The following is a 15961-nucleotide window of genomic DNA, read 5'->3' on the forward strand; positions in this document are numbered from 1 at the left end:
ACTAAGGAAACTAGCAACTGCCTAACAACCGAGAGCACAAGATCATGACACATGTCACCATAGAGATCATGACACTTGGCATTTACATATTGGTTAATAAAGTTCACATTAGGTTATTCAAATGTTGATTAAATTAGATTATTATTTAAATATTAATTTAATGTGTTTATTTTTTATTAATAATATATTATCTAATTTTAAATTTAATCTCTTTATATCGAACTCTTACAAGATTTTTCTTTACTTTTTAATACAATGTAGGATGGCGACGATGACATAACTAAATTTACCATAAATATCAGGGCAGCAATTCCCGAAACTCGGAAAGATGGTTACTTTATTTTCCAAGAACTAGCTAAGACATACAGGATCAATAGAGAGAGATTTACCATGGGTTCAGACGGTCAGGCAAAGCTTCCTGTTGTAGATTTAACCAATGCTGAAAATTTGAAGCCTGGAACTGAGGCATGAAGGTCGACATGCAAACAAGTCCAACAAGCATTTGAAGATTGTGGCTGCTTTGAAGCCACTTACCATGGAGTTTCTTTGGACCTTCACAACGCCAAGTTTTCTGCCAGTAAAGGTCTATTTGATCTTCCAGTTGAAACCAAATGCCAGAAGACCAGTGACAAGCCTAACCACAGCTATATCGGCCAAATTTCTTCCCTTCCACTTTACGAATCCTTGGGAGTCAATTACGCGACAACTCCTGAAGGAGTTGAAAATTTCATAAATATGATGTGGCCTGCAGGAAATGACGAATTTCGATATGTTTTTATTGGTTTAATGGCTCACTAATCTAAATTTCTATAAATTTTTCAGGATAGAATTAATATACTCACCATTTTTGGTACATATATATTATGCCTAACTAATATCTTCTGTCTTCGTGAGAGTTCTTCTCTTCTTTGTGTGAGAGTTTCCAAATCCCGTCCCTCTTGTAGCTGCCGACTAACCCTAACTATGGCCAGGGTCGGTGGCAGTCCCCTTCTCCTTCTCCTTTTCTGTTCCGTTTCTTTTTCTTTCCTTGCTTTTTAGGTAGTTTTTTCTTTGTTTTTTGGCCTGCTAGCCCCTTTCCTTCACCCCATCTCTGTTGTTCTTCCCCTTGCCCCTCTCTTTCACCTATTTCCTTTGATTTTGTCATCAGACCGCGTTTCCATCCTTGTCGTCCTTTCCCCTTCTTGTTTCTCCTTTTCCCCTGTCATCCCTTTCCTATTTCCTATCTATTTTCTCTCTTTCCCACTATGTCATCCATCCCCTTTCCCGTTTCTCCTTGAAACCACTTACTAGATTTGCAACAACTGATCTTTCTCGCGAATTTTCGCGATTCTCTTGGAAGGTGAGTAGAGCTCTGGCTTGGGTGTTCCCTTCACCTCCTTGCACTTGTGTGTGTGCCCTCGTTGGCATTGTTGCTTATTCCCACAACTTTTTTCCTTCGATTGGTGCCTGCAACTCCTGGGGTGCTCTTTGGAGGATCGTGTCTTCTGTTCCTTCACTCTTGGGACGGCTTTTCTTGGCTGGATTTCAAGCGGTTGTTGCGGTCTTAGTTTAGGTGTTCTGGTTGCAGGTGTCTTTGATATGTTTTTCTGTTCTCTTTGCATTGGGCTCACTCAAAACTTACTTTGCTCATGGGTTACTTTGGAGGTCTATTTTTGTTTTTGTGTGTTTGTATTCGGGTCTCTTTTACTGTAATATGTTGCGTCGGTAACAAAGTACCCTTTTACCATAAAAACTAATATTGTGTTTATTTCTTTGACTAGTGAGAAAGTTTATACCTTCTCAAATCTGCTAGCCGAGTTGACTAAACTGGTGACAAAAATGGTGTTTCACCATTATAGGGTACAAAGGCTTTACAAATCTCACATGGCGTCGACAATATACCTGCTGAGATGGTCTCAGTATAGAGAACAAAAAGAGAATGAAACCAACGTGGGACTTCCCCCTCACACAGACAAGGCCTTCATATCCATTCTTCACCAAAAGGAGGTGAATGGTTTGGAAGTGAAAATAAAGGATGGTCGGTGGTTTGTTGCTGAGCCTTCACCCACATCATTTGCAGTCATGGCATGCGACGCTTTCATGGTACATAAATTCCTCACTTTCTTAATTTCAACTTGTTAGTAAAAGGATAATGGTGCATGATTAATTAACCATCAAGTTTTAATTTTTATATTTTATTTTTGGGTTTCATTTTTATTTTAAAGGGGACCAACTAGTGGTTTCGCCATTGCTAAGGGGTGGGCATAAAAACTATGGAACCGCGACCAAAATGAACCAACACAAAATAAACCGTAAGAAACCATGTTGACCTAAAATAGTCAACTCAGGTTCAAGAACCGAGTTGAACCATTTAGACGAGTTCCAATCCCAGTTCCTACATACATTGTAAAAACTGCATGAACACAACCGCACTAGAATTATAAAAATTAATGTTCCTTTATACATGTCATTCAATTATGGCTTTTTAGCCAAAATTGTCCATGAGATTTGCATAACGCATCACTTTGGTCCCTGAGATTGAAAATTAAAAAAATGGTCCCTGAGATTGTCTACCATCTATTATTTTGGTCTTTCCGTTAAAAACTCCGTTAAGTGTCCCGGAGCTCTTGGTCGGAAGTTTGGGCAATTTTCAAAGCTTCGTAACTCAATTGTTTCTTAATATATCAAAATGAAGATAGGAAAGTGTAGAACAAGATTATACCTATTTGGAAGCCTAATGGTTGCTGGAGATGGCCGGAAAATAGCCTGAAAGGTGACTGCTTAGCTGGAAAGAAAACTCGCCGGAAACTGGGTAAATTTTAAACGTTCATAACTTCTTCAAAACTCAACGAAATCGAGTGATTCAAAAATGAAAATCATACTTATCAACGAGATGAATAGAATGATACCTCTCTTAACAACTAATTCACCGTTGTTTGGTCGGAAAACGGCTCGATGTCATTCACATATGAATTTACAAATCCTTACGAAAATGTAATGCAAATTTCAATATGTTGGGTCACATGTATTGTTGATAAGATTAAATGTGTAATTGTTGAATGGGGCCAAACAAATGTTGTCCAAAAGCTTTGACATGAAAGATTTGGGTGAAGTTTATTATGTTTTAGGTATTGAGATTATGAGAAATAGAATAAAGAGAACATTGGGGTTATCTCAATAGAATTACTTTGACATGATTCTTATAGGATTCAACATGGAGAATTGTAGTGGTGGTGATGTTACTATTGCCAAAAGCGATAAGTTTTTTTCTTTCACAATGTCCAATGACTTATCACAAGATTGAAGTCATGAAAGACAAGCCATAGTTGGTACTCATCACATGGTTGCGAATCAATTGATAAAGACATTACATGTAACAACATTTCAAAGACGTTTGCCAAATATGGGATTGCAGGCAATCATGGATCATATTTGAATGGGGGAATGAGGCAATTTTCGACTGTCTTATGTATATGTTTTGATCAGAAAATGTGTTTGTAATGTTCACAAGTTGTTTTACATGACGATGTAATTCATTTGTAAAAACTCAAGTCTAATCAAATACATGTTTATGTTTTGCAATTCTTGTAGAAATATGGGCTAACGAGTGACATATGCAGTCTCATTATTATATCAAACAATGTTGGAGTCATGCTTAAGTTCAAAGAGTTTCTCATCTGAGCTTGCTCAGAACGTAATCTCTATTAGGTTTGATTAGTTTGTGATTATGTTGTCTAAGGTTCGGCTGATGAATCTTTGAGTACAGATAAAAATCTTTCTGTTTATCATATTTCAACGATCACCTCTTACTTGTTGCATACAAGACTGAATAGTTATGATCACTTTCATGTGGGAGAATGTAAGAACTTTCACGTGAGAGTTCATCAAAACCATTTAATTGATATATCAAAGAACAAGCTTAAGGGAATTATGACTTTATTAGACCTTATTACGTATTGAATACACATTAATTATAAGAGGGAAAACTATATAATTTGTACAAATATGAAATGGAGACAATTATAAACTGGAAAGAAACCGACGGCAACTGCTTCCATGATATGTGGAGCAGTTGCAGCTTATAAGACAATTTTGATCCCCTTTCTCGGGTAAGGATGTAGGGGATTCTCTTGTTGATGCTCGCCCTATCGAGAGCAGAGATCCAAGTTGTTTCCAAGAGAAAAGGGTCGAAATCTCGATCCAAACACCATGTTTACGACTGCAAGTAAGTGCACTGTTAGTTTCTAGAAAACTAGGATTTACTTATATTAGGGTTAGTATGATTGTATGTACGTGGAATGTCTTGGTAGTTTAATGTGATGTTGCTGTTGATCTCTAGGTTATGACCACAATTTCAGACAAGTGCCCCTCATAAAGACTGGGAAAAAAATTAAAAAGATAAAATAAAATATAAAAAAGAGGAATGCTTGGCTTCTCAAGGATGTGGATGAATTCCTCCTCAAAACACCTTGTGCTCAACTCACAGAATCGTGCTTATGGTTGAATTGTTCATATTATAAATTATTCTATGAAGATTATCTCTTCAAAAATTCATTTAAACCAAAGGTAGTTTAGTCAGCAAACATATAGACGTTTTGTAATGATTTTATCAATTCATACCATATTATTTTTACATAGGTTGATGTCTAAACTTATGTAACAACTCCATATTAATTAATTAATTAATAAAGTGCAGACTAATTCATTCATGAGTTTTGGTTTTATATTATAGAGATAATAAACTATGATTGAGTCCATATGATTTAAGGTATGGAAACAATGTCCTGATCGAGGTTAGTGCAGGAAGACTTGTATTTCATAGTTACTTAGTACTTAAACAAAGTTCCTAACCGTTTAGGAAGTCAACTAGACATTGACTATCTGGAAGGGCCGGTCTATATCGCAATAAGGTTAACATGGTTTCGTATCGCAATAAGGTTAGCATGGTTTCGTGCTAGGCGTGATGGACACGTGGTGGATGTACATGTTTTTGTCTGTTGAAAAAATTCACTAAACATTGACCGTCCAAGAAGCTTAAACATATGAACATCAATGGTAGGTGGCACTAACACCACCACCGCTACCTACCATCATCACTAATGTCATTGCTGCCACCACCCACTATCGTCATCACTGCAGTCATCTTCACCTCCACCACCACACAATATCATCACCACCATCTCAGCCTCCACAACGTACCACCATCATCATTGCTACAGCAAACCACTGCCAAAAATCATTACCAGCGCCGCCACCACCCACCATCACATAACAGATTGGATTACCATTTTAATTAGCTATAATCCGTCTCATCCAGCTCACCAAATGGTCCTTTACTCCTTAGAGAACTGGAAAGCGAGTTGGGCTCATTTATTAAATTAAACAAATTAAAGCCTTGTTCGGCCTATATATCTATCCTGGGCTCAGCCCTTTATTCGGACATAAACAGTCAAAAGTGCAGATTTTGGAACAAAACCCCTTCGCTCTTCCACGCCGCTGCCTTTGAATTTGAACGAAACTCTTGAAGCCGCCCCGCTCCGCTCCACTCCACTCCACTCCACCATCACTTTTCAGCCATGGCGGAGCTCAAGCTCTCAGAGAGTCGAGACCTGACCCGAATAGAGCGCATAGGCGCACACTCCCACATCCGCGGCCTCGGCCTCGATTCTGCCCTAGAAGCCCGCGACGTCTCCCAAGGCATGGTGGGCCAGACTTCCGCCCGAAAGGCCGCCGGCGTCATTCTCCAGATGATCAAGGAAGGAAAAATCGCGGGTCGGGCTGTTCTTCTGGCGGGTCAGCCCGGAACCGGCAAGACCGCCATCGCCATGGGCATGGCGAAGTCGCTCGGCCTCGAAACCCCGTTCGCGATGTTGGCCGGAAGCGAGCTCTTTTCTCTGGAGATGTCGAAGACCGAAGCCCTAATGCAAGCTTTTAGGAAAGCCATTGGGGTTAGAATCAAGGAAGAGACTGAGATCATCGAGGGCGAGGTCGTGGAGGTTCAAATTGACCGGCCTGCGGTGGCCGGAGCAGCTTCGAAGACGGGGAAATTGACGCTGAAGACGACGGAGATGGAGACCGTGTACGACTTGGGCGCCAAGATGATTGAGGCTTTGGGGAAGGAGAAGGTGCAAAGTGGGGATGTGATTGCCATTGATAAAGCTTCTGGGAAGATTACTAAGCTTGGTAGGTCATTTTCGAGGTCGAGGGACTACGATGCTATGGGACCGCAGGTCAAGTTTATGAAGTGCCCGGACGGGGAGTTGCAGAAGCGCAAGGAGGTCGTGCATTGTGTCACACTTCATGAGATTGATGTCATCAACAGCAGGTACTTCAAAATCTCAGCTTGTATTTTTTTTTCCTAGTCCTAATTTACACTTTACTGAGCATGCTGCTGTAAATTACAAGTTATTGAGTTTATGCAATCACATATTCTTGGGAAAGTTGCAATTTTTTTGGGTTAATGGGAAATTAGCAATTAGGTTGTTAATTTGTTATACATTAATGAATGTATGTATTCCGTACTTAGAAGTTACCTTTCAGAAACAAGCTCTATGGGTTTTTTTGTTCGTTCATTACCCCAATAATTAGTCAATAGTACCTTTTACTCCCTGTTAGTCCACTGTTGAGGATGATGGTCTATCAATGAATTCTATGACGTAGTTATTGGTGGTGTAGGGCGCTAAGAATCCTTTTGTGTCTGAGTTGGATGTTTTGTAGCTCAGCTGTGGTTAATTTGGAATTTATTTGAGTAGTGGGTTTGAATCATTTAGAAGTTAGAAAGTAGAAGTTTCTCTCCTCTTCTATGTGCATCAAACAAAGAATACAGTTTATATCGTTTTTCTGTTTTGAAAAAGTATATGTAGGACTTTAAAGCTACATGTACCAAGGGAAGGGTTTGAAAAACAACATAGTACCCTTAATCTTGAATTGCCAAAGCCGCTGTAGCCCAATCGAATAGTTGAGAAGTTTACTGGCTGGCTGTTGTGAGATTTCTCTCTGTCGACTGATCTGCTTACTGAGCTTCTCACATTTCTTTAATTTTTGTTTTTCGTTTTTTTTAAGGTAATCATGTAAGAAGGGGAGAAGAGGGGAATAGCATAGGATTTAGCCTTCCCAAGAGGCTCTAACATCAACATATTCAACAGGTCACCTTCCAGGCAAACTTGCTTTGAATACCCAGTTGTCTGCATCTATTGGTGCCTGCATGTCTTGGATGGGTTTATTTTGTTACAGCACTCCTAGGAAACCTTCATTCAGTCACCTTCCGACCAAAATTAGAAAGTTTAACCTTAAGAAACTTAAAGGCAGCTTGATCAAAATCTGTCTTTTCTGAAGCTTGAACCCAAACTTATTGCCGGGTTTGGGTAAAAGAGTGAACTGTTTTCTGTTGCTACAAAGTGGTTCCAGTTTTCATCTCGTTACTCGGATGTACTTTTTTTGGTCACTTAAATTTGCAGGTTAAATCTGAATATAACAGAACTCTGTATCTAATTTGCATCTTAGAATTCGCAAGAGAGAAGTGTGTGTGTTACATGCTTAGAAGTTATAGAATATCATCACTCTTAATTTTTTGGGTTATTAAGGTTTGATGTAATAAGTGGCTTCTTTCATAGCCATGCACGTGAACATAAATCTCTACACAATGTTTTAGGAATTTATCAATCTTTAAGATTGTGTAACTTTGTTTGGTGTTAGGGCTGCTTTGTTGCTTTTATCTAATGAATTCTGTATAAAGTGCATACATTGCAACTGACACCTATTTTAAAAGTCTGCTCAAATTTAATAAATGAATCTTGGCTTGTTAAGTTGAGAAGGTCTTTGTTTTTTTAATGGTGGAGCTGGGGGTTGTTCTACTTTAGACTCAGTACCGGCTGAGGATTAACACAACATTTTGTTATCTGATTTTATTATCTCTCTCATCCAGAACACAGGGATTTCTGGCTCTCTTTACGGGTGATACTGGTGAAATCCGCTCAGAAGTGAGAGAACAAATTGACACAAAGGTAGCAGAGTGGAGGGAGGAAGGGAAGGCAGAAATTGTACCAGGTGTTCTCTTTATTGATGAGGTGCACATGCTTGACATTGAGTGCTTTTCATTTTTGAATCGAGCATTGGAGAATGAGATGGCTCCCATATTAGTTGTTGCTACCAACAGAGGAATCACTACAATCAGAGGCACAAATTATAAATCCCCCCATGGAATTCCTATTGATCTCCTTGATCGACTGCTTATCATCACCACCCAGCCTTACACAGAGGATGAAATTAGTAAGATTCTGAACATCAGATGCCAAGAAGAAGAAGTCGAGATGTCCGAAGAAGCAAAGCATTTGTTGACCAAGATTGGTGTTGATGCATCCTTGAGATATGCTATACATCTCATAACAGCTTCTGCGTTGGCATGCCAAAAGCGAAAGGGAAATATTGTGGAGATGGAGGATATTAACCGAGTTTACCATCTGTTTTTGGATGTGAAGAGATCAACACAATACTTGATGGAGTATCAGAGTCAGTACATGTTCAGCGAGGAAGGTGACGACGATGTTACCAATGCCATGCAATCTTGAGAGATTTCTTCAGCCTAGAAAAAACTATTTATTTTTTGTATCTTGCTTTCGTGTAGGCAGCACTGAACTTATTCATGTGAAAATTGCATTACTACCTTGGTATGTAATGTTTATCTGTTAGATTGTCGGTGTGAATCTGTAATCTGAAAGCCGCTGCAGCAGGGTTTACGGAGTTCTGAGAGGCCAAAGTTGAACCAATACTGTTTTTAATCCGTCGAAGATTTATCGAGCTTTGCTTTTTACAATTCTTGGAACAGTTAGATTCGAAGTGAACTTTATCGAAGGTGTGTATTTGTTTTGCAGGTACAATTTTGTCAAGATTGAAAACGAGCGGAAATATTTGCGTTAGGTAGTAAGACCATCTCCAACCGAAGGGTTCAAAAATCAAAAGGTCCAATGCACAGAAAAAAGAACCATGTGAAAAGTTAAACAAATCGTTGCCAGAACGGAAAACTAGTTACATAAACGATAAGTCGATAAGAAAATACAGTCGACGACTTACAGGACCGGCAACCAACCCTGTGTATCACCATGTCAAACTTGAAGAATTCCTAATTTTCAGTTAAACATAAGACATTGGCCTAATTAGCTAGCTAATATCTGCTACTTCTGTTCATCATCTCATGCATCTTTGCAGGATGTGGAATTTTCGGAGAACTGTTTCCCAATATAGGCCTCTAAGCTCCCTAACTTTGTTCTTTTGTTGTCTTACAAATCTCTAAATCTTGTGTTGTTCAAACGGGAAACATCTTTAATCCGGCAGCAATCGGCATCCCTAAAAACCCGATGAATACAGTGACGAACCATTGTGCCAGGGTGAGGGGTGCTGTGCTTGCAAATTTTCCCAGGAACTCGATAATAATGATTTGGAACACAACTGTGAAACCGAGGACTGCGACGAAGACATAGTTATCCAGTATGCCCTTGAAGACATCTATTTCCTCCATCTCGCGCGAGCTTATTTCGTTGAAAATCTGCATAAACAGAATCAGGTCACCCTTGGTAGCAGTAAAAATCGTCAGCAGTAGTCCTTGTATGAGTAATTTTAGAAAAAGATTACCTGACAGAACACAAATGTGTTGAAAATCAGTGTGTTGAGGATCACATGAGAGTCCGGTCCGTATAGACCAAACATTGCTTCTCCTTTTGCCTGAAGGAACCAAATCATGGTAAACTGATAGAAAGACTGCCCCAGAATGTTCCTCCACATTACATTGTTGATAAAATTCTGTCTCTTTCCAACCGGCGGACGCTTCATTAGGTCATTATTCGGAGGCTCGGTGGCAAGAGCAAGGGCGCCTAATGTGTCCATGATCATGTTAACCCACAATAGCTGCACAGCTGTGAGAGGAGCGCTCCCTGAAGAATGATTTTTGAAACGCACAAGTGAGAAATGATTTCTTCGAGGGATAGGAAAGTATGGCGAATTTTGTTACACAAGTGGACAACATATCGAAAATGTGAGCCGGCTAACCTGTCAAGCAAGCAGAGGAGAAATTCACGATCAATGCAACTATATTAACCGTCAGCTGGAATTGCACAAATTTTTGAATGTTGATGTAAACCGAACGTCCCCATTTCGCCACTGTTACGATGGTGGAGAAATTATCATCCAGAATTATAACATCGGCACTCTCTTTGGCCACCTGACAGCATGGGAAATATGATTAGTTAAGGGCCTATTCTGTAACGCTTGCTTCATAAGGGACAACAATGAATGTGAAGATATCTGGCAATATAGAGGACTATATATATAATATATACTCACCTCAGTTCCAGCAATCCCCATGGCTAGTCCAATATCTGCCTCGTGAAGCGCTGGGGCATCGTTTGTTCCATCACCGGTGACAGCAACAACTTCATCAAATGTGGTCCGCAAGTGCTGCACCAATGTATGCTTGTCAAGAGGTGAAGATCGAGCCATCACCTACACGAGAACTCAAGTTTCAGCATCACGGATTCATAAACCATACTTGTTAGTCAGTAAGAAACAAACCCCAACGATTATGTTCCTCGAAGGAAAGGGAGCTAGTACCTGAAGTTTAGGAATCAGAGAAAGCAATTCTTCCTGATTCTTCTCCCTGAACTCCGGACCTTCAATGGCTATGCCATCATCGGTGAGAATACCACATTCTCTTGCGATAGCCTTTGCAGTATTTATATTGTCTCCAGTAACCATTCTTACTGTAATGCCAGCTGAACGGCAAATTGCAACTGACTCCTTGACACCGGGACGAACAGGATCCTTAATTCCCACAATTCCTATACAAGTAAAACCAGAAACAGGAATGGGATTCTCTGGAGAGAAACCAGTTTCTAGTTCTGTATACGCAAGACATAGAGTTCGAAGAGCCTCGCAAGCAAATTGCTCAATAGTAACTTTGAGATGGTTGAGGGATGCTTCATCAAGGGGAACAACTTCGCCATTTGAGTTGATCACCTTTTCGCAGCTGGCCAAAACTATTTCTGAGGCACCTTTGGTGTGCGCTCTCAGACCTCCTTCGGGAAGCTCCAAGATTACCCCCATCCGTTTCTTCGTTGAGTTGAATGGCTCGACTTTAACAAGCTTAGAAGCTTGTCTCTCTGATTGGAAATTTCCACCTAGTGACAAGCCAAGTTCCAACAAAGCAGTATCTGTAGGTGTTCCCAACAGCTCATACTTTCCAGCTTTGTTAACCACAACTTCTCCGCCGGTGTTGTTAAAGATTGATTGTAGCAAAAGTTTCTTAGCAGATTCCGGAAGGTCAGAGAATAACCTAGAGGCCTCATTGGGATTGCTCACCTCCTTGACATTCATGCAAATGCATGATTTTACAACGGTCATGCGGTTGGTTGTTAGTGTCCCGGTTTTGTCACTGCAAATATTTGTGGCTGATCCCATAGTCTCGCAAGCTGCCAGATGACGAACGAGTGCTTTATCATTCATCATCTTCTTCATGGCAAAGGCAAGGCTCAATGTCACAGCCAGCGGCAGCCCCTCAGGGACAGCAACAACAACAATTGTAACTGCAACAGCAAAGAATTCCAGCATCTGCATTGCATCATCTCCATTCCAGCTCCAGTGTGTTCCCTCAGCCAGTTTACGACTAAACAATCCTTGCACCATAACTGCAAAAGTCACAACGGCGAAGAAAAGGCCTATCTTTCCAATAATGGTTGCCACTCCATTCAGCTTCACCTGCAGGGGGGTTTCATCATCTCCACCTTCGCTCAGAGTCGCCATCAGTTTACCCCACTGGGTTCTCATCCCAACCGTTGTAACCATCATCTTGCATGACCCGTCTTGGACCTTAGTCCCCGAAAGAAGAAAAGGGTTTTCAGGAGTTACCATTATTGGCTCACTCTCACCAGTTAAGCTTGATTCGTCAATCAACACAGAAAATCCTGATACAAAGAGCCCATCTGCTGGCACTTGGTCTCCAATAGAAAGATGCACAATATCGCCAGGCAGTAAATCATAGATTGACATTTTCTGCCTATATCCATTTCTTGTTACTTGCATCGCAATCTTCTTTTTCTCCTTGTCCAAGTCCTTGAACTGCAACGATTGGCGGTAATCACTTGTTGCTGTGACAAGAACAACCAACAGGATACTCGCAACGATTCCAAGTCCATCATGTGCTCCAACTGGCCACCCTTCCAATGCTATCCCAACTACCAGAGACACGAATGCGCACACTCCGAGGATCATAAGAGTCATATCCTGAAGGGCTTCCCAAACAAATACCAAGAAACCCCGTTGCTCACTCTCGGTAAATTTATTGATTCCATAAATCTCCTGTCTTCGAGTGTGCAAGTCTGATTCGGTGTTGAGCCCATCTTTTACTGATGTGGAGATCTTTTCTGCGATGCCACTTACTCCGCCATGAAATTTTAGCTTCTTTACATCGTGGCCTTCAACAATGGATCCCAGTTCATCAGCACAAATCAGAAAACCTGCGTCTGTAACTTCCTTGGGTACGACGTAGTCGCTTGGTTGCACACCTGCAGACATTAGAAATTTAGAACAACTATAAAACCACCTCGTCTTGTTATATGATGAACTGATGATGTTTTATCTTTAATGCCAAATAGACTCACCTTGAATAAATTGAAATGCAGCTTTAGAAACCAAAACAGCAATCCTCAGTTTCTCCTGCAATATTCAAACCAGAAATTTATCAAAAGATTAGTAAAGAATTTGAAGTTGAATACTATAATTTGAAACGTCTTGGTCGTCTCTGTGTTTGTTAAACAGAGCATGAATGCTCTAGTACGCATGCTATATGATTAATCATGGGAATCATATTGCTTTATGGTCTGTCACCTTCGTATTAATTTATTAAATAATTAGCTCTTGAGCGTTAAATCAATACATAACATCCATCGACTGACAGACGAGATATTTCTAAGAAGAAAAAGAAGAAGAACGAGAGAGGTGAGATGAAATAAAGACCTGATTGGTACGGCGCATAGCAGCAGCCTCGAAACGCTTGGAAAGATTGGCAGTGAAGCGAAACCGCCGTTTCGGATTCTTGACAACGATGCAAAGGTTCCTCCATTTCTGCAACGTTTCTTCAGACGAACCCTTCGGCTTCACTTCCCCGAACTCTTGCAAATAGCTCTCCATCGACCAACTAATTTAACTACCTTTCTTTCACTTCTTATCAAAGCAATTAATTTTATTTTATTCTTTTTATCACAACCTCCTCCTACAGATTAAACACACAGGCATATATATGTAGAGCAAAACGCGTAGGAAAGGCGCTTTTGAGAAAAGGAAGTTTCAGTAACATTTCTGGGAAAGAGGAGAGACAGTGCGGTGAGGACCTGAGAAAATAAGAAAATGGGATTTGTTTTCTTCTTCTCTGTGCATTTGTGTGCGGAAAATACGAAAAAACTGAGTGGAGGAAGAACGACTGAGGATCCGAAATTTTGGTGGGAAATTGCATGGCTTGAGAGCTAATAGCGCTTCTTCATCTTCTGCCGCTTATTTGCTGCCCTATCTTTCCTAATATTTGCGCGGTCAACACTCAAACACTAACAGCTGCTAAGTTTTTTTACGTTAAATAAAGTTTAGTTTGAATTTGAAGCAATTGATTCTAAAAAAAAATTCAGACCAGATTAAATAATTCTAAACAATTTTAGTGGAACAATGTTTGAAAATCAAAGAAGAAATAATCGACCAAATATCAGTTAAGACAGTTAATTTTGTATCCAAGTTCAATTTCTCTCTGTAGAGCAGTTCAAAACTACGCGAAATTTTTAATTATATAAGAATTTAAGTTTTTTTTATTTTTTATTTTTTAATAAATGATATTATTTATATTAAGGAGCAAGGGTGGATTTAGCTTCACAATGTGCTAGCAATAATGTGGTTCAAATTCATTTTTGGTAAGAATCGAACTTAAGACTACTTACAAATGAAGAGGAATATCATTAAACTGTAGTACTAAGTGGCGGATTTAAGTTTAAGTTAAATGCTCAACATTGTATATTTTTACAACGATGATATTGGAATTTCAAAATCATGATCCTTTTTACATTATCTTCAGGTGGCCTTATGTCTCTACTTGGCTGATGGAGTCCTTCAAACAAAAAGAAAAGTTAATGGAGTCACTATCGTTGTAACGTTGACACAACTATTAATCTGTGTGAGAATCATCGAGAAATCCACAATCATCAACGGTTGTGCTCGCGTCTCACACATCACAACCATTTTTTTCTATATATATATATATTGTGAATTTAGTATTGTAAGTCACATGAGGTACTGATAAAAGAATGTGAAGAATACTACTGAAATTTAAAAGAATAAGATAACGCGGTTTGGGTACTGAAATTTAAAAGAATAAGGTAACTATACCGCGTTGGGTACGCGTATAGCAGAAGAGGGGACCAAGACTTAGCGACAACTCGAACCCATTAATGCGACAAGAATAAAAAGAAAGACCAAAAGCTTGTCCAAAAGTCTACTGCTAGCGTTTCACGGCATTGGCAACCACCTTCCTCTTCTTTTAAGTCTATATTGTTTAATTAGGGCATGCTTGATAATGTTTGGAGAAAGCATTTCTGTTGAACTTGCTCGGAATCGTTTTCGTTAAAAATGCTTTTATTAAAAGCACATTAAAATTTTAGGTAAAATTCCAAGTGTTTTATGAAAAAACAGTACCCTATTCTCGTGGATCATTGCCTAACAAATCTATAAATACTTTTAACTTTTTATAAACTTGTTTAAAATGCTATTTATGTTCACGATATGTTTTTAGTCATTCTAGAGGCACTCTTGAACAGACATAAATAAACATGTAACATAATTCAAAAGTTGAAGGAGGGATGCTACTACAGTTTACAGTATTCTTCTTGTAACAAACCGTCCCTAATTTTACGATTTTGTTAATTTTAAAAGAATGATTTTGATGAAAATGCCCCTAGAGGCGAGAATGTTGACTTTTGTTAACCATCGTATAGTGAGACATATGACCCATTCTTTTATCGTATTCTTAAAGTACTCGACATCACGAACCCGTAGGCACAACTGTAATGTAATTTGGAGTTACGGTTCAAATTTTACAGAACTACAAACGTGAAGAGCATTTTGGTAATTTCACATCGCGGAGATATTTTTCTGTTTTGTCTTTTGTGACATTGCTTTGTGAGCCAATGGGGCCCACAACCCATTCTCTCCCCTCTTCCCCGTGTCCTCTAATCTCCCAAACCTCTCTCTCTTTGAACTCCCATTTCTCTCTCCCCCTTTCATCTATCATCTCTCTCTTCTCTCTTTCCCTCAAACTATCATTCTCTTCTCTCTATAAAAACAATGGAGCTGAGCAACACAACTACCTCGCTGTACTCCGACGAACCTCACGACCAAACCACCACCATATCATCACAATCAACCTCGCGGAAGACCACCACCCATGTACCTAGTTTGCTCAGGACACTTGTGGAAAAATAGAACTGCACAGTGACTTTTATCACTATTAACTCATTTCTTTGACCATGGTGAGCCTCAAGACCCTCAAACCCTTCTTATTTTGAAACTCTTATGTTGTTTTTAACCTTAAAATGAGTTTGGGGGACAATTTGATGCAGACACCGACGTTAACTTAGCCCCACTTTGGTATGGTTTTGTTCTTTACATTGCTAACTTCACATTGGCTTTGAATCACTGAATTTGGTTGAGAATCGAGCTCGAAATGAGCTCTAGAAGTCAGCTATTCAACCTGCAAATCTGCAGGCCTCACGAGGAAGACACGTGAGGCGCACGTGCTGGTTAGCGCGTGCAGTGTGTGGCTGCATGTGCAGCCACCTGTGATGACACGTGCGGCGGCGGGTGGAGGAACCCGAGGTCCATCCTTAGGTTTCTCGACATGCCAAACCCGAATCTACTGTCTGTTTTCCGAAATTCGACCATTTTAAAATAGTTTCTTTAT

At 39.8% G+C, this 15961-nt stretch overlaps 2 protein-coding genes, 1 non-coding gene and 1 pseudogene across 3 annotated transcripts; 3 read left to right on the forward strand and 1 right to left on the reverse strand.

The window, feature by feature from the left end:
- Window positions 1-360: 360 nt before the first annotated feature.
- Window positions 361-3305, forward strand: LOC126602876 (probable 2-oxoglutarate-dependent dioxygenase AOP1; annotated as a pseudogene).
- A 2122-nt stretch (window positions 3306-5427) lies between these two features.
- On the forward strand, window positions 5428-8791 carry LOC126603393 (uncharacterized). Its single transcript, XM_050270222.1, has 2 exons — window positions 5428-6304; window positions 7904-8791. The coding sequence occupies exons 1-2, from the start codon at window positions 5556-5558 to the stop codon at window positions 8544-8546; spliced, it is 1392 nt and encodes a 463-aa protein (XP_050126179.1). The 5' UTR covers window positions 5428-5555; the 3' UTR covers window positions 8547-8791.
- On the forward strand, window positions 6916-7011 carry LOC126606113 (small nucleolar RNA snoR109). Its single transcript, XR_007617130.1, has one exon. It is a non-coding gene; the product is annotated as a small nucleolar RNA snoR109 (small nucleolar RNA).
- Window positions 8792-8964: 173 nt separating the features above from the next.
- Window positions 8965-13477, reverse strand: LOC126603392 (calcium-transporting ATPase 2, plasma membrane-type). The gene is made up of 7 exons (XM_050270221.1): window positions 12982-13477; window positions 12627-12681; window positions 10582-12530; window positions 10315-10473; window positions 10021-10192; window positions 9607-9905; window positions 8965-9520 (listed from the first exon to the last, which is right to left on the reverse strand). The coding sequence occupies exons 1-7, from the start codon at window positions 13153-13155 to the stop codon at window positions 9281-9283; spliced, it is 3048 nt and encodes a 1015-aa protein (XP_050126178.1). The 5' UTR covers window positions 13156-13477; the 3' UTR covers window positions 8965-9280.
- Window positions 13478-15961: the final 2484 nt, after the last annotated feature.

This window comes from Malus sylvestris, chromosome 15, assembly GCF_916048215.2.
Source record: "Malus sylvestris chromosome 15, drMalSylv7.2, whole genome shotgun sequence".
Taxonomy (NCBI): Eukaryota; Viridiplantae; Streptophyta; class Magnoliopsida; order Rosales; family Rosaceae; genus Malus; species Malus sylvestris.

What these genes read in the sequence shown, in the direction of transcription:
- LOC126603392 (XM_050270221.1), bottom strand. Translation starts at nt 13,155, where the DNA reads ATGGAGAGCTATTTGCAAGAGTTCGGGGAAGTGAAGCCGAAGGGTTCG. An exon ending in CTATGCGCCGTACCAATCAG is followed by an intron (nt 12,682 to 12,981) that starts GTCTTTATTTCA and finishes TGAATATTGCAG; the next exon opens with GAGAAACTGAGGATTGCTGT. An exon ending in CTCTGATTCCTAAACTTCAG is followed by an intron (nt 10,474 to 10,581) that starts GTACTAGCTCCC and finishes GTTCTCGTGTAG; the next exon opens with GTGATGGCTCGATCTTCACC.
- LOC126603393 (XM_050270222.1), top strand. Translation starts at nt 5,556, where the DNA reads ATGGCGGAGCTCAAGCTCTCAGAGAGTCGAGACCTGACCCGAATAGAG. An exon ending in ATTGATGTCATCAACAGCAG is followed by an intron (nt 6,305 to 7,903) that starts GTACTTCAAAAT and finishes TCTCTCATCCAG; the next exon opens with AACACAGGGATTTCTGGCTC.